This window comes from Brachionichthys hirsutus, chromosome 5 (genome assembly GCF_040956055.1).
Source record: "Brachionichthys hirsutus isolate HB-005 chromosome 5, CSIRO-AGI_Bhir_v1, whole genome shotgun sequence".
Lineage (NCBI taxonomy): Eukaryota > Metazoa > Chordata > Actinopteri > Lophiiformes > Brachionichthyidae > Brachionichthys > Brachionichthys hirsutus.
Window position 1 is genome coordinate 2134275 of NC_090901.1, and position 21892 is coordinate 2156166.

The 21892-nt window shown below is 41.5% G+C and overlaps 3 protein-coding genes across 3 annotated transcripts; 2 read left to right on the top strand and 1 right to left on the bottom strand.

Moving 5' to 3' along the window:
- Nucleotides 1-1010: 1010 nt before the first annotated feature.
- Nucleotides 1011-2438, top strand: si:dkey-5i3.5 (uncharacterized protein LOC565091 homolog). Its single transcript, XM_068739897.1, has 3 exons — nt 1011-1232; nt 1725-1971; nt 2077-2438. The coding sequence occupies exons 1-3, from the start codon at nt 1011-1013 to the stop codon at nt 2436-2438; spliced, it is 831 nt and encodes a 276-aa protein (XP_068595998.1).
- Nucleotides 2439-5554: 3116 nt separating this feature from the next.
- rbm28 (RNA binding motif protein 28) lies at nt 5555-11695 on the top strand. Its single transcript, XM_068739373.1, has 20 exons — nt 5555-5672; nt 5805-5951; nt 6040-6143; nt 6261-6336; nt 6443-6535; nt 6655-6726; nt 6827-6929; nt 7023-7240; nt 7333-7399; nt 7486-7595; nt 7677-7750; nt 7870-8005; nt 8295-8359; nt 8475-8633; nt 8798-8947; nt 9078-9152; nt 9240-9357; nt 9733-9871; nt 10279-10393; nt 11304-11695. The coding sequence occupies exons 1-20, from the start codon at nt 5555-5557 to the stop codon at nt 11442-11444; spliced, it is 2280 nt and encodes a 759-aa protein (XP_068595474.1). The 3' UTR covers nt 11445-11695.
- A 584-nt stretch (nt 11696-12279) lies between these two features.
- Nucleotides 12280-12851, bottom strand: LOC137893999 (leptin-like). Its single transcript, XM_068739456.1, has 2 exons — nt 12702-12851; nt 12280-12615 (listed from the first exon to the last, which is right to left on the bottom strand). Exons 1-2 carry the CDS (start codon nt 12849-12851, stop codon nt 12280-12282), a joined length of 486 nt encoding a protein of 161 aa, XP_068595557.1.
- Between the last annotated feature and the right edge of the window lie 9041 nt (nt 12852-21892).

Below are 21892 nucleotides of genomic sequence, written 5' to 3' on the forward strand. Positions count from 1 at the left end.
GGAAGTCGCTGCGGCTTCTTCTACTATTTCCGGTTCATTTGGTTAAAAAAATGGCAGGAAGGAGGGTCTCCCCTGCGCCCGAACGAGTTTGGAGGAGGAAGGCGGTCGATTCCGGCAGGACCGGGATGGTGGGAGGATAACGCTGGATCTCCACCGAAACTACCTGTAAGTTCTGATCGAAGTCTTCTCGCTACTATTCAGATTCATTAGATTCAAAGTCAGCATGTTTACACTTAACAGTTAACTCTAAGATAGACGGCGGCGCATGCTGTATGCGCAGGCCAACATGCTGAAGAAGAAATTTAGTTTTTGCTCTGAAGCGGTCAAAGTCACCTTCTTCAGGGCGTACAATGACTGCATGCGGATACTTCTCAGGAAGCCCAGGTGGTCCAGCGCCAGTGAGATGTTCTGTGGTGTCGGGGTTAACGCACTTAATGCTCAGCTGAGATACCTGTCATACAGGTTTATATGTCGGCTGCATGACTCAGGGAATGACGTCATCAGAACACTGGCTCAGCCACTGGCTCTTCTTCTAAGAGGAGCATTTCAAAAAAGTCCTTGCGGGCTTGTTTCCGTTGAAAGTCCTTCGTACATAAATCATCCACAATTAACAATACAAATAAAAATAAAACCAATATTAAATTACACAATTGATGCAACACTGGCTCAGCCAGTGTTCTGATGATGTTGTGAAGTTTAACTCAGGTATTTGGTGTCATTGGTACCTGATGTTATTATAGGATTACTGTGTTTACTGTGTAAACGTTGTAAATGTTGTAAATGTTATGTGTGCTTTTTAATTGGACCATTGTGTCTGCAATAAAGAATAAAGATTTAAAGATTTATATTCTTTAATGTGACACACTGGAGTTATTTAACGCTGCTCGTCGTGTTTGTGTTTCTATTGCTTCGTTCTGCTCTGTGTTTTTACTTGTATTTGTTCCCTTGCTTCTTTATGTTGCAGATTTTCCAGCTTGACTTCTTTGAACGCAGCTGGAATGTCGGGCAGGATGGCCGTGAGTCTGGACATTACGGTGCAGCGCCTCAGTAAGCGCGTCACCTACGTCAGTGCGCCGTCGTCTGTCGTCATGGAGCGTCAGCCCCAACCCTCCGGGGAACGCAAGCCCCTGACGCTGCTTCTGCCGTGGTTGGGTTCGCGTCCCCAAGCTGTGGAGAAATATTGTGACATTTACCTCCGTGCCGACTGCGATGTGCTTGTGGTGGAGAGTGATGTAAGAGCGCTTCAAATAATTGATCCTTGTGCTTGTTAAGGTTGTAATACAGCAGAATACAAAAGAAATGTCAGCTATACATTGATATTTTTTGCTTTCCACTAGTGTAGTTAATGCCATCAGTATCACTCCGACATGCTATGTGTCCATGCAGTGACGTGAGTGTATGACTCAATGCATGCTTTCAGGAACGTACGCAATAAAGCGTTGACTTAACCCCTGATCAGGGATCAGGTGGTTTCAGGTTCGCTCCTTCAGGATCTGTTTATGTTCCCATAAACAAGGAGGTGCGGTTTGACTGTTCTGAAACAAAGTTTCAAACAACAAACGTTTTATCCACTCACCAAAATGTGTGTTAAGAAAATGCATCGACGCTGTCGATGCATTTTTGCCACGGCAAATCAACCTTCCAGTCAATTGCATGCTTGATTCTGACATAATGCAGCATAATTAAAAAAACAATTTTGTGTTTGTTTGCTTACTTTTCTAAAGGTGCGACACTTCCTGTGGCCTCGCTCGGGAGTCGATGAAGGACTGCGGTTGCTGGAGTTGCTTCAGAGCGACCGCTTCGTCTCCCGTCCTCTGCTGGTCCATGCCTTCTCCATCGGCGGCTTTACGTATACCCAGCTGCTGCTACAAATGTCCCAGGACCAACAGAAATATCAGGCGCTCACGCAGAGGATTAAAGGCCAAATATACGACAGCTTGGTGATCGGCTCTGTGGAACTGATGGCCACAGGTGACTATTTTCATTTGAGATATTTCTTCATTTCTTTTTGATGCATAATTACACTTCAACGGCTAAAACGTTTATCGATTTGGACTAAGTGTTCTCTCCGCTTAGGTCTCGGGAAGAGTGTGTATCCAGGGTGGGAGAAGCTGATCAAAAACGCCGCTCTAACTTACTTCAGCGTGTTCAGGCGCCACACAACAGACTACTTTGACGTGTGCATCGATGCATTTCGAAACAGTCCCGTTAGAGCTCCGGCGCTGTTCTTCTATTGCGAGAACGATGTTATAAGCGACTATCTAGCTGTCGAGGAAATGATGGCTCATTTGCGGACGCGTGGGATAGAAGTGACGGGAAAGAAGTGGGAAGATTCGACCCACGCAGGTCACCTGAAGAGGCACCAGCAAGAGTATTTGACCAGCGTGAACGCATTCCTCCAGTCTCTCCGCCTTGTGCCGCTAAAGGCCAGGATGTAAGATGTTGTTATTTCTAGGGTGTCAAATTGTCGCTTTACTTGCGATTAATTAATTACAGTCCTATTTAGCGGACTTAATATAATTTTTAAATTCTAACTTTACTGTTTCTGTATTTACCTTTTTTATAAAATCCTTTTATGCATTGGGCTTTTTGTGCCTGGGTTGGGGGGGGTGGAATAGTCAGTGACACCCTGAAAGTGGACATTGATTGGATGTCATTGCGTTTGGGCTTGTTTGACATGTTTGTCACATACTTGTTGCTCTTTTTTTGTGGTTGCTTTGCTAGCCTGTGATATTTGGAGGAAGACATTTGGAGCTTTTGTGACTCTGTACTTTAAAAATGATTTGAAGCTTGAGGGCTTTAAATTATTCAGCACAATGGATGAGTTATAAAGGTCTCATTAACCCTGCAAAGGTGATGCCAAAGCACTAAATCACTTGTCTGTGAGCAAAAAAAAAGAAAAATTGTTCTGAAGTTCTGCATCAAATGCATATTATTTTCTGTAATGGCCACGTAAAACACGGGCGGCACGGTGGGTGCTGTCGACTCGCACCGAGAGGCGGCTGTGGCTCAGGTAGAGTGGCTCGTCCAGTGATCAGTAAATCATTGGTTCGAATCCCAGCTCTGACTGTCCGCATGTCGAAGTGTCCTTGGGCAAGACGCTGAACCCCAAATTGCTCCCAGTGGCAACACCATACTCCAGTCTCCCACTGGAGCATGCATGTGTGTGTGAATGGGTGAATGTGAGGCCTCGTGTAAAGCGCTTTGAGGGGGAGGGACCTGCTCTTTTCTGAGTTTCTGTAGAAAGTAGAGGCTTTGTTTGCACTTTACAGCATGAAGAGTCCTAACAATGTGATGCATTTGATAAGGAACATTTGACGTGCTTCAGTTGTAAGATTTTGTTTTGATAGTATATGTTGTGTTGTTACATCGGCGACAGACGTTTTCTGTTGTCTGGCCTGCTCTGCTGAACTTTTCTCAACGTCGACAGGGAACTGATCATTTGATGCTGTGAGGCTCCTGTGACCTCATGTGTCCACAGAGGACGCAATGAGATGCCAGATAAGGAAACGCACAAAGAAGTGAACTTGTTTCTAGATATCCAGCCGATCGCTCGTCCTTGGGCTGATTGGCATCACTGTTTAACTTTAAACCTTTCGTTCCTCTCATAATCAGTCGATTTGTGTTGACTCTGACGCCTTTATCTGTTACTGCTGGTAGAATATTCTCTTCTTCTTCTAGTGCTTTTCGCAGGATATTAATTGATTTGATTTGACCAACATGTGCATTAAACAAAATACCTAATCACCATGTGCAATTAGTGATGTGAAGGAAAAGCATGTGTTACAAATTAAGTGCAATACCGCCGCCTCCCCGACCTAATGTCTGCTGCTGTTTTTATTTTATATTGTAATTAAGTAACAGCGCTCCTAATCTCATATCTCCGCTATGCAATGACAATAAAGGCTTTCTATTTCTATGGCAGGATATTAATTGCTTTAAAAACATTCAATAAAAACAAATGTCAATGATGTGCTGGTGAGCATAATCAAGATTAATGTCACACGTGAGGAATGTCACGTGTGAATCTTTGCATTTCACTGTGTGTGTGTGTGTGTGTGTGTGTGCACTCTAGTCTTTAGAGTCCTTTCTGTGCTCTACTTTCTCTAAGAGGAAGTGAAATTCTCTTGCCCACTAATATTTATGCAAACGGCTGTTGATAGTCTGCCATTTCTTAGAAGAATGTTTTCACTTCCACAAGAACTTCAACCATGTTGGTCCCCATTGGTGATGCCGAATATGGGTACATTCATGATTTACTCTGTATGTGCTATTAACCCATTCAGGAAGTTGTGCCAAATGTCTTCTTTGAGGCTGATTCCACACTGAACATGACTAGATCAATAAGGAATGATGCTACAATTTATGTAGTGATTTTGACTCCAAACTCAGTTCATGTTTGCTAATGTTATTTGCTAACATTTTACAAACCACGAGTGACATTTTTATTGACGGTTTTGAATGTGAAAGAGTACCTATAATATTGTAACTTGAGCTTCTGTGTGTTCTGCAAAATATTTCACAACTTGAAATAAAAGTGAGGTCTTCCAGTTTGAGGTGGGGTGTGGGGGGGGGGGGGGGGGTGGTCACACTCATTGTTACCCATTAGGTTGCAACAACAATGTTTGTTGAGCTTGACTTCTCCAGCAGCTAGCAGCTTGTTTTGTAGATGAGTTACAGAGCAGTGCAAAGATAGTAAAGGAAGATAAATACTGCCCTCTGGTGGACAAATACTGTAGGTATATAATTGTAGGTTCTCAGTGATCCAGGTCAAGGAAAACAAAATCATCATCTGATGATGAATATATTTATTAGATAGAATGTTAGAGTACAGGTACAGTCAAACATCCTGTCTGAGAGGAGCATTTCAAAAAAGCCCTTGCGGTTTTGTTTCCGTTGAAATCTGGACTTCTTTAAGTTCGATGGAAGATGTTTCACCTCTCATCCAAGAGGCTTCTTCAGTTCTAAATTGCAGAAGACAACTTCCACTATTATACAAAATGTCTTCTGGATCTGGCCTAGAACTAGGTCAGGAAAAAATATTAACATTTTAACAATGAAAACTCCATTTACGGACCCAGAAATCAGTTGAAAATACACATAATTTCCTATTCACTTTTACTTTTTATGGTTGATGTATAAAGATGCCAATAATAATTTATAACCTTTTGATAATGATCCAGATCACCATTCTTCCTCGAGGAGGTCTGCGCTTTTCTCGTTTCCAGTGTCTTTGAACTAATGCGAGGTAGTAGCACCTCCGTGACTGCAGGTGGCGGTAAAATGAATGCGGTGGGCACACGAGGCTCGGGACCATTTCCGTGAATTTTCCAAGATGGCTGCCCACATACGTAAACATGAGATTCAATGTGGTCACAAGTGATGTTGAGGTTAAACGGATCTATTTTACGCATTCATCGCTGCGATACTCAATAGTTTGGTAAAGGCTATTCATACTTTATTCTTATATAGTTAGTTATCGGGTTGAAAGTCTCCACTGAGCCCGGGCGAGATTCACGCGTTAACATCCACATTAGCTCGTTAGCACGCAGCCATGTCGGCGCAAACTATATTCGTTGGTTCTCTGCCAGCTTCAGCTACGAATGAACGCTTAGTGGAAATATTTTCAGACATTGGTCCCGTGAAGCAATGCTTCGTGGTCAGAGAGAAAGGTACGGGTAAATATTTTATTTATTTTACAAAATAATTATAGTACGGATTGTAATATAACGCGTGTTTGCATTTTACCGAACTGCATTCGATTTGAAACATAAAGACGATGCATTCTTGTTCTATGAAATCAGGCTCAGAAAAATGTCGGGGATTTGGTTACGTCACTTATTCCATGGCGGAAGATGCACAACGAGCTTTAAAAGAAATAAAAGAATTTGACGGACAACGTCTTTCTTTATCCGTGGCGAAGAAGAAGATACAAGACAGAAAGAAACCTGGTGTGTTTAATATCCTTATCCTAAAACCAACTCTTAAAATGTCGTGTTACGACCTCTTTGATGCTAACTGCTCATGTCGTGCGTGTAGCGTCTGAAGATCCAGCAGCAGCACCAAAGCAAAATCAGCAGAAGACCAGCTTTAGGAAAAACAAACTCAAAGCAAGACTCATCATAAGGAACCTCAGCTTTAAGGTACACGTTCAAACTGATGACCACATTTATCGCTGATCCATTCTCAGTTCCAAATCTCCTGTTAAAGTGGCGCATTTGTTTCTTTAGAGGAAGCACATGAAATGTTTTGTGTTACAGTGCTCTGAAGAGGATCTAAAACAAGTTTGTGGCAAGTTTGGAATAGTTCTTGAGGCCAAAATCCCCCTCAAACCCGGTAATAACAGGATCTCGATATTACCGGATGTAAAAAAAAAAAAAAGAGTGACTGTTGAATAGTCTGATTATTTATTCTTATCTTTATTCTGCTGTACTTTGCATAGATGGAAAGATGCGTGGATTTGCTTTTGTCCAGTTTCAAAATGTGAGCGGGGCAGCAAAAGCTCTTAATGGCCTGAACCTGACAGAGATAAAAGGTCAGTGAGGGAAGCGTTTCTGATTCCTGAGAAACACTGTTCATCATTGATAATTGATTAGTAAATGTTAAAGTACTTAAAATTGTAAATGCTTTTCTTCAATGTCGTTTCATTCCCAGGTCGGAAGGTAGCGGTCGACTGGGCTGTGCCCAAGGATCAGTTTATCTCCACACGATCATCTTCAGCTGCAGGTAGTTTTCATTTTAAGACTCATGGAAACGATGTGTTTCTCCCTGTGGTCATTGGAACATATTATCATCAGCAATGTTTCTTATTATTATTATTTATTAGAAAATAAAAGCACTGTGGAGGAAACGACAAAACAAGAAGATGCCGAGAGTGACGCAGATGATGAGGATGAAGAAAAGACACAAGCAGAGTCTAAAAAGACAAAGTGTGAACCTCAGACATGTTTACGTCTGTTAGAACACGAGATGCTAAAACTATTTTACGTCTTTGGTTTACTTAATTCACAATCTGTCCACAGATTCGCCTCCAAACCAGCCGCGCAGCAAGTAGAGGAATCCCAATCAGACGATGAAGATGATAGCGAGGAACAAGAGATTGATCAGGAGGACAGTGAGGATGAAGATGGTGATAGTGATGATGATGATGATGATGAGAGCAGCCTTTGTTCGAATGATCAAAATGAGAGTGACAGTGGGGATGAGGATGACGACGATGATGATGAAGAGGCCAAATCGGGTATATATTTGATGCTGTTGCTTGTGATAAATTATTTGTCGCATTTCCTTTCATAAACGTCTTTTTGACACGATTTAAACTTTTGTCCGAAGCTCAAAAGAAAGCCTCACGGAAACTTCTGCCTTCAGATGTCAAAGAGGGCAGAACGATTTTCATCAGGTTTGCTGTTCTCTTGATTTCGTTTGAACTACATTTGAGTACATCCCGTCTTGTGTCTTTGTTAATCGTGCTGCTGTCTGTTACAGGAACCTGTCCTTTGACACAGAGGAAGAGGGCCTTGAGGAAGCTCTGCTACGATATGGAGAGCTTACCTACATAAAAATTGTTATCCACCCAGATACCGAACATTCTAAAGGTCAGCCATTGCTTCACTGAAATGCCTTCTCTCTGAGAAAACGTTGTGATTTACTCCTTTTGAATGTTATTATTTTGCCAGGTTGTGCGTTTGCTCAGTTTAAGACTAAAGAAGCTGCAGACAGATGCGTCGCAGCAGCACAGGAGGAGTCGGAGGTATTATGCATGCTCATCAGCATCGAACAGTTAAACAAATGCATCGGCTTTTCCCCCTGTTCTGCTCAATAAATAAATTAATGTTGCTTCCTGGTTGTAACATTTTATTATCTGAGCAGAGTGGTGGCGTCCGTGTTGATGGCAGGAAGTTGTTCATTGTGACAGCAGTGAGCAGAGAGGATGTAACCAAACTGAAAGTGAACAAAGAGAAAGTAGAAACAGGCACCAGGAACCTGTACCTGGCCAGAGAGGGATGTGAGTAAAGACTTTTCATGAACTCTGGCCGTATTAGGGAGAGTTTCCCCATTCCACACTAAATATTAACATGTTTAATGCATTTGACTTAACATCCATTATTTTGTAATGTTAAGATGTCTCGATGTGATGTTTCCTTTGTGATACGATTAAATGTAGCGTTAAATACGAGGTATCTTCTTCGGTAAATGACTTTTGTGTTAGCAGCTACTTGAGTAAGCCTCTCCTGTCTTGTGAGAGTCCTGTCAAACTTCTTAAACTGCTGTTCTCAACCCACTCAAACATCCAGTGGTCCGAGCTGGTACCAAGGCTGCCGAGGGTGTGTCTGAAGCAGACATGATCAAACGAGCCAGAGTATGTTAATTCTACTTCTCAAACCTTTTTGTCCTTTCCACAAGGACTATTGTTATTAAGTATAATATAGCATTAATATTTATTACCTTTACTTTGTGTTGTATATTTCCCTTAGTTTGAAGAGTTAAAGAGGGCAAAGCTTCGGAGCATAAATATTTATGTGTCAAAGACTCGTCTTTGTGTCCATAACCTGCCCAAGTCAGTGAATGACAAGAAACTCAAAGATCTCTGTCTCCAAGCAGTAAAGGGGAACAAGAGATTCCTCGTCACAGAGGTGAGAAACTTACATATGGAAATATCACTCTAATGTAATTAATATTCATTTGCTGTTTTGTTAAACAATCCTGGAAGTAGCTTTTTGGGAGCTCTGTGTCCAACAGGGGGTGCTGTTACCATTCTTAATCCTGCTGTTTGTGTACTTCCTGTTTCTGCATTCAGTGTCGGGTGATGTACGACAAGAAGCCAGTGAAGGGTCAGGTGACTGGACAGTCGTTAGGTTATGGCTTTGTCCAGTTCCGGGACCACGAACATGCGCTCAGCACACTTCGTTATCTCAACAACAACCCCGACATCTTTGCTTCACAGAAGGTAAATATGTGATGTTAAAATCACCATCTGCGTGAGTTTTAGGATTTCCATTGTAACGTTCTTTATCCTGCATGTTATAACTGTTATGTCTAATAATAACACACGGCTGTGTGTGTTTGTCGTCTTGCAGAGACCAATTGTGGAGTTCTCCCTCGAGGATTCAAAGAAACTCAAAATGAAAGAAATGCGTCAACAAAAACAGAAGGTATATTTGTAACACTTTAGAAGATATTTCAATTAAAAAAAAAAGCAGTTTAAATGAAGCGCGTTTACTGCATTGATATTTTTGTAGGCGATGGCAAAGAATCGGTCCTTCATGGGAGGAAAACCTCAGTCCCGGATGGCTGGAGATGGAAAGGGACCCAGGAAAGAGGAAGATAAAGTGCAGTCCTCAATAGGAAAGAAGAGAGGTGGATAAATATGTTTTTGTTTTAAAAAATACAGTATAAAGATGTGTTTCTATTTTTTCAGCTGAGAGAACATATTTCACATGAAGCTGTAATGCAGATGATCTTATATAGGTTGTTGTTTCCTGGACATCTTTGAATAGGTGATGAGGAAATACCTTCTCTGATTCCTGGCGTTCCTTTTGTTAAACTGTAAAAAACATGACACACAGCATGGATGCAAAGCAACACACTTACACTGTGGAGAAACCAGATTACATTTACACGGTGGAGAAACCAGATTAAAACCAGATTACTGTTACGCGTCTGTTTGGTTTTAGTGTTCCTTGGGTTCTTTTTTATTACTATTACCTATATCTATTTTGATTTTTTTCTCAGCTCCTCCTCTCCAGCAGAACAAAGATGGACACTATTCCGGCTTCGTGACCAAACAGGAGGTTGAACACATAGATTTGGAGAACGGAAAGAAACGGAGGAAAGTTCTAGCTTTTCCTTCCCATCACGGACCGAAGATCAGGTACAGTTTGTTTTATTAACGTCTGATCTCTTCTTTTTAATTCTCCCTCAATCACTCACTGCTTAAGCAGGTAAATCCTGATGCAGCATTTTTAGTGCTTCCATTTTGGGATGTGCACGTCTCTCGATACATTTTCAGGAGTAGGGGAAACAAGCATTGCAAATGGAAGGCACATATAATGGCAAAAATAGGCGCCATTTAACTGCAATGCAGCAAATCCCTATCTTTATACATATATAGAACCATTCATTCTAATTCACAAAATCAAATGAGCAGGAAAATAGACAGTTGTGTTGCCGACTTTTGTTCATGCAACTGTTCAAGTATTAGAGTCAAGCAGTTTTATTTTGTTGGGACATTTTCTAATTGTTTTGCCGTGATGACTAACTCCTCATCATGTTTTGCAGAATGCGTGACAAAGGGAAGCAAAAGGTTCCACCACCCAAAAAAGCGAAGCCTGGCTCCAGCAGAAAACAACATCAGAGATGTCAGATAGAAAAACCCACACAGTCCAGAAACCAGGTGAATGCACACGTTGTGTCTATGCTGCTCTATAGTCGGGCCACCCTGTATAATATACTGCTCTATAGTCGGACCATATTCATAAATCATCTTGTGTAGAAAAGCTGCTGAGGCACTGCTATACGAGAAACTTCAAGAAGCACTGTAGTACCTAAAAGTAATTCAATATTACATGGAGACGAGGATGAAATTGCTGCTGGATGTCTCGTGTGGAGACCTGCCAGGTGTTCTATACATCGACTTCCTCAAATGTCGGGCTGGCCCTGCTCTCCGCTACTTCTCCGGGTGGAGAGGGCGATAGACCGTCTCGTTTCTTTCTCCTGAAGTCTTTGATCATCTTCTCAGCTTAGGAGACGAGCCGAGCTGATTACGCCACGTAATTTTGGTACTGATGACCTGCAGATATTATTGTATCCCTAAATGTGGCTCATTAAATTAGAATAAATTGAATGATGAATGCAAGCTGCTGCTGCGGAACTTAAGACATGTTGGGATGTCGTGTGTTTTTGCACGCTAAGTCTTTCGAATTTACAATGTAGTTTGTTTCTTTTAGTTTTTTTAATCACAAACTCCGGAAGAGAACAAAATGTGAAGTTGGGCAAAAAGGGGGGAGCAATCCAGGTCCTTGAAAAGAGCGTTGCTGCTAAAGAGACATCATCATGATCATATATACAGCGGAACCTCGGTTCTCAAACGTAATTCGTTCCGTAATATAGTTCAAAAACGGAATCTATATTTCCCATAAGAATCTAAATTAATCCGTTTATAAACTAACCATTTTCGTTTGCGAACCGAGGTTCCACTGTAGCTCACTCCGGCCACGTACCTTTTCCAATATTGATATATATAATGTCATAGTTGAAACAATATTTTGATGTGACATGACACGTATCTTTATTTTATTTTCCAGAAAGTCAAAACGGCAAAGAAGCATTTCAAGAGCGGTGACGGGGACAGTTTTGACCATCTGGTCGACCAGTACAAGAAGAAACTGATGGGCTACGGTGACAAGATCAGCAACATGAAAAGAAACAAGTGGTTTGATAGTTAGTGCTGAGAGTCATCAGTATTCTGAAGTATAGTGTTGTCTTAACGGTGTCTGTTCAGTACAGGATGTGATTCCCGTTCATATTCATTCTGTTCATAGTAGTAGTTTTAATCCATGTCCCTCTTTGGTTTGTTTTTTATCTCTAAAATAAAAACGTGGAAGGATATCGCACGTTTGCTTGAGAGTCAAACATTCCCTGCGTTTTGTATTTAATATTGACCTTTAAAAAATAAAGAGATTTCATTGTTGCTTCAGTTCATTATGAGTTTGCTTATATTTAACCTTTGTAAAGCTGTGTTTAACAGCAGTTAATCATAAGCCGATGGCACTGGTTTTAAAATTTCCCAACCACGGCCCTGGCACGTAGCGAGAGATGACGAAATCTTTACGTGAGCTACGTGCATTTTTCCTCTCCCCTCGTGACACAACACTGACCGCTTGGAGAATTATTTATTGTTTAAATCCAGTATTTATACAAAAAAAAATCAAATGTACAAAAATAGACAAAATGTCATCTATGCACATAAATAGATCTGATAATATTGCACTGAAAAAAAGTCATTGCATTTAATCGTGCGGGAAAATATACTTTTACTGCAAATAGCCTGAAAGTGTGTTTTGTAACCGTTGTTTACCAAAATACATATTTTATAAAAACAATAGATAAATAAATACATGAATATATAAATAAGTGCATGTTCAATTGTATAGTTCTTCCAAAAATCATTGTAAAAATTCAGCACAATCCATTGAGTAAAAGTCAGACATCACGGATACTGACTTGACCAACCGAAAGTCCAACGACGGTACTTTTAAAAGCCGTTTTGAGCTTGATCTTTCAGCAATTCTCGAGAAGATCCAGATTTTTCAGCAGAAGATTTAGGAACTCCTTCACTCTCAGAAGAGCCTCAAAACTCACAGTGTGAACGTGTTTTTTCCGACTCTGCAGCTCTTGTATTCTCCTCGGCAGCGAAAGCTTTGGCCACTGCTCGCTGCAATGCACCTTCCTCCACTGATCGAGGTATCCCGTCAGCGAAGAGATCTCAGTCTTGATCTGAGAGACCCCAATCAGGCTGTCAGAGATGAGGCTGTTATAACCCTCCAGGACCGGCACTATGCAGGACGGCCCATTGAGACTGTCAGTGGGTGGGCTGAGTGTCAGTGTAGCGGGGATCTGCAAGCCAGAGAGAAAACGTGATTTGGTCAAAAACACAAACTTCAGATTCTATTTCAACACAAACAGAGCCACTTGTGTATTACCTCAACATTTTTGTCCAACTTAACCACCAGCTGCTCTGCCATCCATTTCACCTTTGATTTCATCAGAACAACGTCCATGGTCACAGGAGCAGCTGTGCCCACACTGACCATGTGCATCACAGAAAATAAAATGGCCAGAATGTAGTCCATATTTGTAGACCCTGGGTGTACAGAATTGAAGATAACGCTGGCGTCCCTAGAAGAAGTGGAAGAAAGTGGACATGATGAGACATCATGCAGGTTATTCTCCCGTTTTATACGCTTTGTACTATCCATCCTCCACTTGCTGTTTCACTATGATGTCAGTGACACTGCAGGCGTGATTTCATATCTGCAAGTCATCCGCATTTTATACAGAAACATGAGCTGCCTTCCAATAATTTACCCAGGATGTTTGATCATGGCAGCAAATATTTGTAATTGAGACACCTGTGAGTTTGTATTGAACAGGTACAAAGATCACTATTTTTTGGCTGACAATTATTCTCAGCCCCCAGTTTCCCAATCTTCTCTCAGTGTTTTGACAAACACACTGAAGTATGAGGTAACACAAACTCTTATCTCCCGTAACAGCATCTCAACTGTAATTAATGTATTTAAATCCCGAAGCTGTTCAACCAATGAGAAAAGTGAGTAAAATCAACAGAGAATGAGGAGAGAGTTGACCTTACCTTGGCTGGTGGGCGTGTGTCACTGCTAGGCTCTATCAGGATATCTTATAGTGGAGGGCTGTTGACTCATCCCTTACTCACTCCCCCCCCCCCCCCCCCCATCCACCCCCTCACTTACCTCTCTCCGTGCCATACCCCTGAACCCCCTGGTTGTCATGCGGGACAAGGGAGGAAAGTTGAATATTAAGTACATTTATTGTAAAAACAATTGAATTGAAAGTTTATTTCTAGACTTGGAACCTCTTTTGAAATCCAAATCAAAGCGTTCACTGCAGCAGCATTCAAAATGTCAACAACAACAACAACACAACAACAGTGTAACACTGCTGGCTCACAGATAGAGACAACAGATGCCCGTATCTGCAGTGTGGATATGTACATTATAATGTGTTCATGATTTGATATAATGATGCCCGTAATCTCGGACCCCAGGAAGACGAGCTGGTGTCACGGCAGCAGCTAATGGGGATCCTTTTTAATGGATAAATAACAGTGCTGCTCCTAATGCAGAACCATTTGCAGGTTGAATCATCAATACTTTTCACCATCTATGCTAAACCTTCGGCCGACAGTCGTTTATCTTCCCTGCTCGTTGCAAAGTTAGGTCATTGTTTCTGAGGATGCATCGCTGCTGTGTTTCAGCACACCCGAGCAGCGGCTGATGAAAACCTCCTCATCAACGTACAATAGAAATAAAGTTGTTAGTTAGTTTCCTCTGTTAGACAATTCCTGGAATTAATGCTTTAATATCTTTGAATGTCACCAATTCTCCGTTTATTTTGCTCATCGCACGGGTTTCCATTCACCCCTCTGTTTATTTATTACTATATTGACTTTTGGTGATTATATTTGTTGTATCTTAAACAGAAATTGATCTGATTGCATCACCGGACACCGGATATCAAACGTAGGAGGAAGAAAGGAACAAGTTGACATAATAATAAATATATGTTGCCACACATGCAGTGTGTGAGTCATGGTGTAAACATCAACTCACATTCAAGTTTACTTCAGAGTTTTTCAGGAGGACAAATTGATCACTTCAAAAAAAACAATCATGGCAACAACTTGTAAATGCAACATGTTAGATATAGAATGGACGGAAATACCAGATGAAGCTAACTGGACTTCCTGTCTTAACAGGTACCAAATTGGAGCAAACATTTCCCGCAATTCCTTCCCTAATAGATTCCCTCCTGCAGATGACTTTTGTCCTTTTACTGGACAAGTGTTTCGACGTGTTTATTTTCTACTCAGTGCCCATTTTCAGAGACAGACATCTGTTCTTGCTCCACAGTAAATGAGCTGAACGGCTCTGCTGACTAAGTTTCTATTGCCGTGAAATAAAACCACGGCCAGAGTCCAGAAATCTTCACGTTTGAGGAAGGACTGCTCCCAACTGGCAATTTCAATTTTCTCTCAAGGTAACTTACAGTAAATTAGGTCATTCATGTGCATACTCCAACATGGACACCCCCCCCCCCCCCCCCCCCCCCCCCACCACACGCACACAAGGTCTATAAAAGTATTAACACAAAGCCATTGCCACACTTTGGGGGGGATACGTAACAGGATCTGAAAATTGTTGGGAAAAAGACACATTAAAGACATATTTCTGGGAAAGAAGGCAAATGGGTGGCAGTGTCCTGCTTGGACTTTCAACAAATGAACACGAAGGAATGAAGTGACTGCTATAACAGGGATGGATAGTTTCCAAGTATCGTTTTGTGCCGTTTAAAGGCAGCAGAGCAGGTTTCAACATGTGCAAAAACATTTTCCCGACATCTGGGATGAATTAAAACTGCCCGTTACTAAGATATTTAATGTTAGGGTTTTACTTGCCAGTATAGAAAACATTTGAAGATAAACTCATTCTTCAGTCAAGTTAGTTTTAGAAAACATAATAATTACATCTCAGCACAATCTGGAATAAACATGCCAGTTTTTTTATATTTGAGATGGATTAGCGGCACCTGGGGTTTTACCTGAAGGGGGGTGCACCATCAGTAGAGGCAAATCAGGCAATATTCTAGACCCCGCTTAAGGTTTTTCAACATAATGTCTTATCTGCTGCTTTGGCAAAAGGTTTCTCATGCAACAGATGAGTTAAGGTTCTTTCATTATGGCCAGAGTCATTATTTTATGAATTGTTTTTGCTTCTCAAGCCTCTACTCAGCATGCACTAATTATTTCCAAACGGCAAAAATGCACATTGGTTCTTTTGAAACTTCATTACAAACACGTGTGCAACAAGAAGCTGCGTGGTTCCAGAGTTTTACAATTTGATGTCTCTGGTTCCTGTAATCATAGAGAGTCAATGGGGGCAGAATCTCTGCAGGAAACGATATCACCTCCTGGAATATGACAGAAGGACACTGCAAGGCCACATTAATAATTCATGAGGTCCTTGTGTCACATGACTTATGGGAGCATATGAGTCACGTCCTCATAATAGCGTGTCCCCCATTTATAAAGCTACAGATGCACACTCCGTAGAAAATAATGTATTATTTAAGATGAAGAGAGGCAATGTAATAATTACATAGAATGTTATAACAGGCCAAAAGGCGAGTGCTAATGACACCTCGCCCCAGAAACGCTGCCTTGGCCACGTTAAACGGGCATTCAAGGGTATCAGATTACTGTCCAGATGCAGCATGGAAACCAGGAATTCCACTAAGCAGCAACTGCCTGAGTGAGTCACAGGAATGACGAGAATTTCTATTCAGTGATTCTGCATATGTTGTAATTCAGCGCGATGTGTTGTTTTTCACCTCCAGACGTCCATGATACCGTAAACCCCGTCTGAAAAGGCCTGAATCAGCTTTTCTTTGCGAGGGTGCTTCATAATGAGCCAAATCGTAAAAGTCCAGTCAGAGCAAGGCTCGAGTGACTAAAAGCACGAAGGCCCATCAGTGAATTCATAAAGACTACAACTGGTGACATGTTGCGCAGCATCCCAGATACTAATGCCCTTTCCCACCAGCACGTTTCTGGGAATGCTCAATAATGTATATGAAAGTAAGATGGGACAATGTTTATTTCAGACAGCCCGATCCCTGCAGTTTTAAATGATTAACCAGGAATCTCTAACTGCCAATATTAACTTGGAAGTCGAGAGAAATCATTTTTCTGAATTAACGTTCGTGTTAGACTTCTGGTAACTCTATGTTAAATAAATTCTATAAACGTCATATTGTTTTATACAACTTTTAAGAGCAGTAGGATATTGTTCTCTTACTATTGTTTAACTAATCCGATAACATGTTGATCAACGGCAACCGATTTCTGATCTCTAACTTTCGTACAAGCCAAGAAAATCACTGTGCAACAGATTCCCACGAAGAGCATCCATGGCATGAAGAGGAGAAACTTTGAAACTTTCAGAAAGTGTTGATGGATGAGCAAAATAACAATCCTAAAATATATATTTAAGATTTAGAATGAAATCACTGTCATTTATTCCTAAAAAGAGACCACTGAATGCTCGGGAAGTTTTACTATATGTAATGTTTACTATAGTAATGTTCAGGACTGTGTGGTACTGAAAAATATAACAATGTAGAAGTGCGGTTGGATCTCAGCGATGGTGATTGTACCAGTGTATTCATTTAACAATCATTTGAAGCTAATCAAAGCATGCACTGTATTAGCATTTTTGGTCCAAGGAGACAGAGACAGAGACAGAGACAGAGAGAGAGAGAGAGAGAGAGAGATTAGTGTGTTTCCTGTCGTGAGCTAGACTGAAAGCACTTCCCCACAGAAGTAAACTGGCCAGTAATATTAGATTGGAATTGACTGAGCAAAATACTCCTTTCAAGCTTTGCTGTTGCCTAAACTGAGAACAGACTCAGTGTTGAATCGTTGTTTTCCTTCTCTGATCCAAAAACTCTCCGTTTATTTTGTTCTTTTTTTAGTTTTACACCTAAAAATAAATTAAATCCAAGCCTCAATTTTTTTTAAATGTGTGTAATGATATTTATGTCTACCTTCTAGATAAAAATGCCAGAATTTTCATTTTTAGGTAAAGTTTTGTTTTTAGGATTTTAAAAGACATGAAAATAGAATGTAAATCAACATGCAATTTCTAATTTCCTCCCTAGAAGTCAGATTTGTTTTCTGACATGATTTTGTAGAGTTTTTCTTTATTTTTATTTCAGCTTGAAGGCACACATAGATAATAGGTTCCAAAAAGGTTGTCAAGGGTCAAAATTCCACACAGCAATCATTCTGAACAGGAATGCTCAACTTCCAAGAAAGGTCTAGTCTAATACTAAAACAAAAACAAAGATTAAGTTTTATCTCACATTAAGAACAATAGAAGGTGATTATTTCTGCTAAACATGGAAAGAAGAAGGCTGGAGTCTCCATTTCAACTGTTTTTATGAAGAATCACACCTGGGTTGTATTAAAACATCACAATAATAAAAGCATAAAACATTAATAATAACATAACATCTTAAATCTACATGTAGAAAAGGATTTGCTCAGTGGTGAATATGGAGTTAATTAAAATGTACGCATGGTGCAAATCCTTAGCAATGCTGCCCCCTTCTGGAGACTTTGCGTGGTGCTGCAGATGCGTCAAGCATTGGAATAATGGGTCTCAGCACTGGTCTTTCTTTTTCAGTCACATCAAAACCAGTTGTTTATTGGGGAAAAAAATGCATCACCACATCAGTTCACTAGTTTATCAGTGGTGACCAACAGGAAGACCGTTTTTTTCTTTGATTGTTTTTCATCTAGACTAGATTACACACTGGCTCATTATTCATTTCACACACACACGATGAAAAGGAACATTGGAATGGTATTTGTACAATTTTATACACCATGTACAAATCAGCAAAATGTGTCCTCACGATACTTCAGTATTTATTGTTGTTGAGGAACGGGTCCCTTGCAGATGCTTTTTGGGGTAAGGGCTTCCTGGATGATCATTTGACAGCAAGCCCAGACCGCAAAAAGACCTGAAAAGGACAAGATTGATTTTCTGATCATACTCAGCTGGTTCAGCATCTGAAACACAGAGATCCACAAGCCTCAACATCATATGAGAAATATGGTTGAAATGAAAAATGACACAGAAACATCAAGCGTTGACGAGGACTAGTGATAAATATCCATGCAGGCAATTTGTTTCTACGTTTAAAGTACGCAATTCCACACAAATGTACCAGTCTCGAGTTTAAGCTTGATTTTTGATATACTTGCTGATTCTGAGTTTAGAGAATTTAGAGAGTGTACTGATGTTGCAACCCGGTAGGTTGGATGTTAACATGTATAAAGCCATTGCTCATTGTATGCTGTACTGATATAACTGATTGATAAAATACTGCAAAAACCAAAAAGAAAGATTAAAGCCAAAGATTTAAAGGAAGGTATCCCATATATCTAACTCGTGAGATACAGGGAAGGGGCATTGTTAGATTTGGTTTCCACACAATTACCCGAATGTCTGTTTGTGATTTACCTTCATTACAGTTTGCACCTTAGAAAGCAGGGAGCTCATTGGGTGTAAAACCAGAGTCCACAATATAAAGTGAAACGATGAGATTTCATTTTACACATAACTAAAAGAAGAACAGATGAGTGCGTCTGGTATGAACGGGGGTGTGATCAGAAACGCAGCCTCACATGTAAAACGTGCATGTCAGGTGGGCCGTGTGTAAAATGATGTGAAATGAACAGAAACAATTACTGCAATCTGAGATTATTTGTTCAGGTGAATATAATACAAGTGAACATCATCATCAGGTGTGTGCCCCCCCCCCCCCCCCCCCCCTTACACATTTTACCAAAATATTGCACAGGTGACATAAAATCTTGCAAACGCAAATTCTGTCACTGGAAAAAAGTAAGAGCTGTCCATGGTCCTGAAAGCTTCACACCAGCCCTGCCGGTAAACGCCCTGAAATCCCCCCCCCCCCCCCTATCACGACACTGTGCAAGTGTGCAGTTGTGTGTGTGTGCGCGCGTGCAGTAACACCATCGTGTCCCTGCATGCAACATGCATCTCTCTCGGGGTCTTTATGCTGCCTTTATCCACGTCACCTGCCAGCCGCCTCCTCACCCCCCAAGGAAGAAAAGAAAAGCTCTCCGGATCGATGTGCGCACAGACGGAACCAATAAACACAGAGATGGACCGTAAACACCCCACAAACACTTTGAGCTTTTATTTTAAAGAGGCCATCCACGGGCGAATCCAAAGTTTTGTAGAGGACGAAATCTCCAACGTTTGGCGGTCGCCGATCAGCGCGCAACCGTGACGCGCACGATCTGGAGAGCTTCAATAACTGACACACAAATCTATGAAGGCTATTTAAAGACCAAAGTCCGACCCTCAAAAACAAGTATTTAAAAAAAATGCAAGAGTCACCGACAGAAGCTAAATGAGATGCGCGATGAGGTGCTCGTTACCTCCGTGCGTCTGCAGACGCGAGCGCGTGGACGTGGAGCAGGTCGGGATGGTGTCAAGCCCTTGGGAGAAGAAGAAAAAAATAGAAGCAGGAAATGCAAATAAAACAAAGTATTATCACGTGTCGGCGTCGCTAATGTCAGATGGATAGACAGCACATGCACGCACGCACGCACGCAGACAACAGCGCGTACACACAAAGATCGCGCCAGTGTTAAATCAAACCACAGAAATGTTCTCCGCCGCGTTATTCCATGGCAGGAATCATCCTTCCATACACACCTCGCTTCCTGCCGCTGCTGCTCCGGGGGGGGGGCGCGATGCCGCTTCTGCGTTTTGATTCTTCCCCATTTGCGAGGAAATATTCTTCCTTCTTTTGCACCCTTTTTCCATCCTTTCTGCAGGAAACGCTGCAAAAGCCTCAAATGGAAGCCACTCAATTCCTCCAGTCTGCGATTGACCCGCATTGACGTCATTGCGTCATTAGGTCTCCCCTGGAAACACGGGGCTCCCAAAAATAGCAACACATTAATTCAGCCTGCGCTGGAGGGGGGGGCTATTTGTATCAATCCATAACCTGTCCTCCGTTTCTTAGCAATGATACCCCCCCCCCCCCCGCCCCCCCCCGCCCCCATCCGCTCTCAAGGACAAGCTCATCACGACTCACGACTATTTTTAGAAAGAGAGAGAGAGAGGGGCGGCCGGACCTCTGCTCTCCTCTCTGCTGGCTAACTGAAGCTGAGAAACAGAAACAGGATAAAAATAGCCGAAGCGCGTCCATCCAGCCCAACGAGCAGAGGAGGAGAGGCAAGACCCGAAACCCCGCTGATTGGCCGCGGTGGAGGAGCTGTCACTGGGAGGTTGCCTCCGGTCAAACAGCAATAATAATAATCATCATCATCATCCACCATTCATTCATTCATTCATTCATTCATTCATTCATTCGTTCATTCATTCAATAATTTGACTTCTAACATGAAAGAAGCTGTTTGGACTGTGGAATTTGAAAAATGTATCCTGTGCATCCATCATCCATCCATCATCCATCCATCATCCATCCATACTGTACACATGTGCTGTCGCCGCTGCAGTTTATGTGTTGATGTGTGCTCTGAGCCAGGTGCCTCTCTTAGAGACAGATGTTCTAACCAGCATCGATTCATTGTTTCTTGAATCCACGCAATTCATTCTTACAGCAGTAAATAGTAAATGTCAGTCAACACTGTAAAATAAATTTATAAATTAATTAATAATAATAATGATGATGGAAACCAGAGGAATAAGACTGTTTAATCTTAAAGCTACAACAGCAGCGTTTGGCTGATCTCACAGCTGTTATTGGAGGCTACTTTACGTTGAAAGCAGTGTTGTGACAATAAGAGTTAATCTTAAACTGCTGGTGCCATCTACTGGTTATTCAAGAGAGCTGCACATGATAGAAAACCGTGAAATAACAAAGGCAAGGGAAGCCTTTCTAAAATAATAACAAAAGAAACACATCTGGCATTAATGATGGAGGATGTGGCCTCTCCGGCCCGGTGATGCGGTTTGGTTCCGTGCTGGTATTTTGTATTAGTGATGGAAATGCGTTCCTTCTTTCATCCTGTAGAAAACTGGGAAATGAGTCATGGAAGATTGATTAATGAAAGTATTGTCCTCTGTTGTACGCTGATGTATATGTTGGATGTCATGTGACATGCAAAGCCTCTTCCAGCCAATGGGAGCAAGGAATCGAGGGTGATGCATGGGCATTTGAGAGTCCACATCCTCCATCATTAAGGCCAGATGTGTTTTTTTAATTATTATTTTCAGCTCATCTCTCACTCATGTCGGCCCTCTCTAATTTCAGCTCTCGGGAAACAATAGACAGCTTCTGCATTGCAGTGCTTATTGAAACCAAAATTGCCCGTCTTAGTGATCAATTTCAGAGACTTCCATAGTTTTTTTTTAACTGCACCATTTTGCTCCCATATGGTTCAAACATAACACAGTAGGGTACCTTGGGAGGCATCAGTGAAACTGCCTTGGGGGAGAATAACAGCAGCAATATCTAGCTACCCCCAGCCACAGAAATTAAGAGCAGACGCTGGCATCCATTACGG

Bases quoted from the DNA above. Each gene is read 5' to 3' on its own strand.
- LOC137893999 (XM_068739456.1), bottom strand. From the start codon at position 12,851: ATGGACTACATTCTGGCCATTTTATTTTCTGTGATGCACATGGTCAGT. The intron at 12,616-12,701 runs GTAATACACAAG...TCTGGCTTGCAG, and splicing joins AGTTGGACAAAAATGTTGAG to ATCCCCGCTACACTGACACT.
- rbm28 (XM_068739373.1), top strand. From the start codon at position 5,555: ATGTCGGCGCAAACTATATTCGTTGGTTCTCTGCCAGCTTCAGCTACG. The intron at 8,634-8,797 runs GTGAGAAACTTA...TTCTGCATTCAG, and splicing joins AGAGATTCCTCGTCACAGAG to TGTCGGGTGATGTACGACAA. The intron at 8,948-9,077 runs GTAAATATGTGA...GTCGTCTTGCAG, and splicing joins ACATCTTTGCTTCACAGAAG to AGACCAATTGTGGAGTTCTC.
- si:dkey-5i3.5 (XM_068739897.1), top strand. From the start codon at position 1,011: ATGGCCGTGAGTCTGGACATTACGGTGCAGCGCCTCAGTAAGCGCGTC. The intron at 1,233-1,724 runs GTAAGAGCGCTT...ACTTTTCTAAAG, and splicing joins TGCTTGTGGTGGAGAGTGAT to GTGCGACACTTCCTGTGGCC. The intron at 1,972-2,076 runs GTGACTATTTTC...CTCTCCGCTTAG, and splicing joins TGTGGAACTGATGGCCACAG to GTCTCGGGAAGAGTGTGTAT.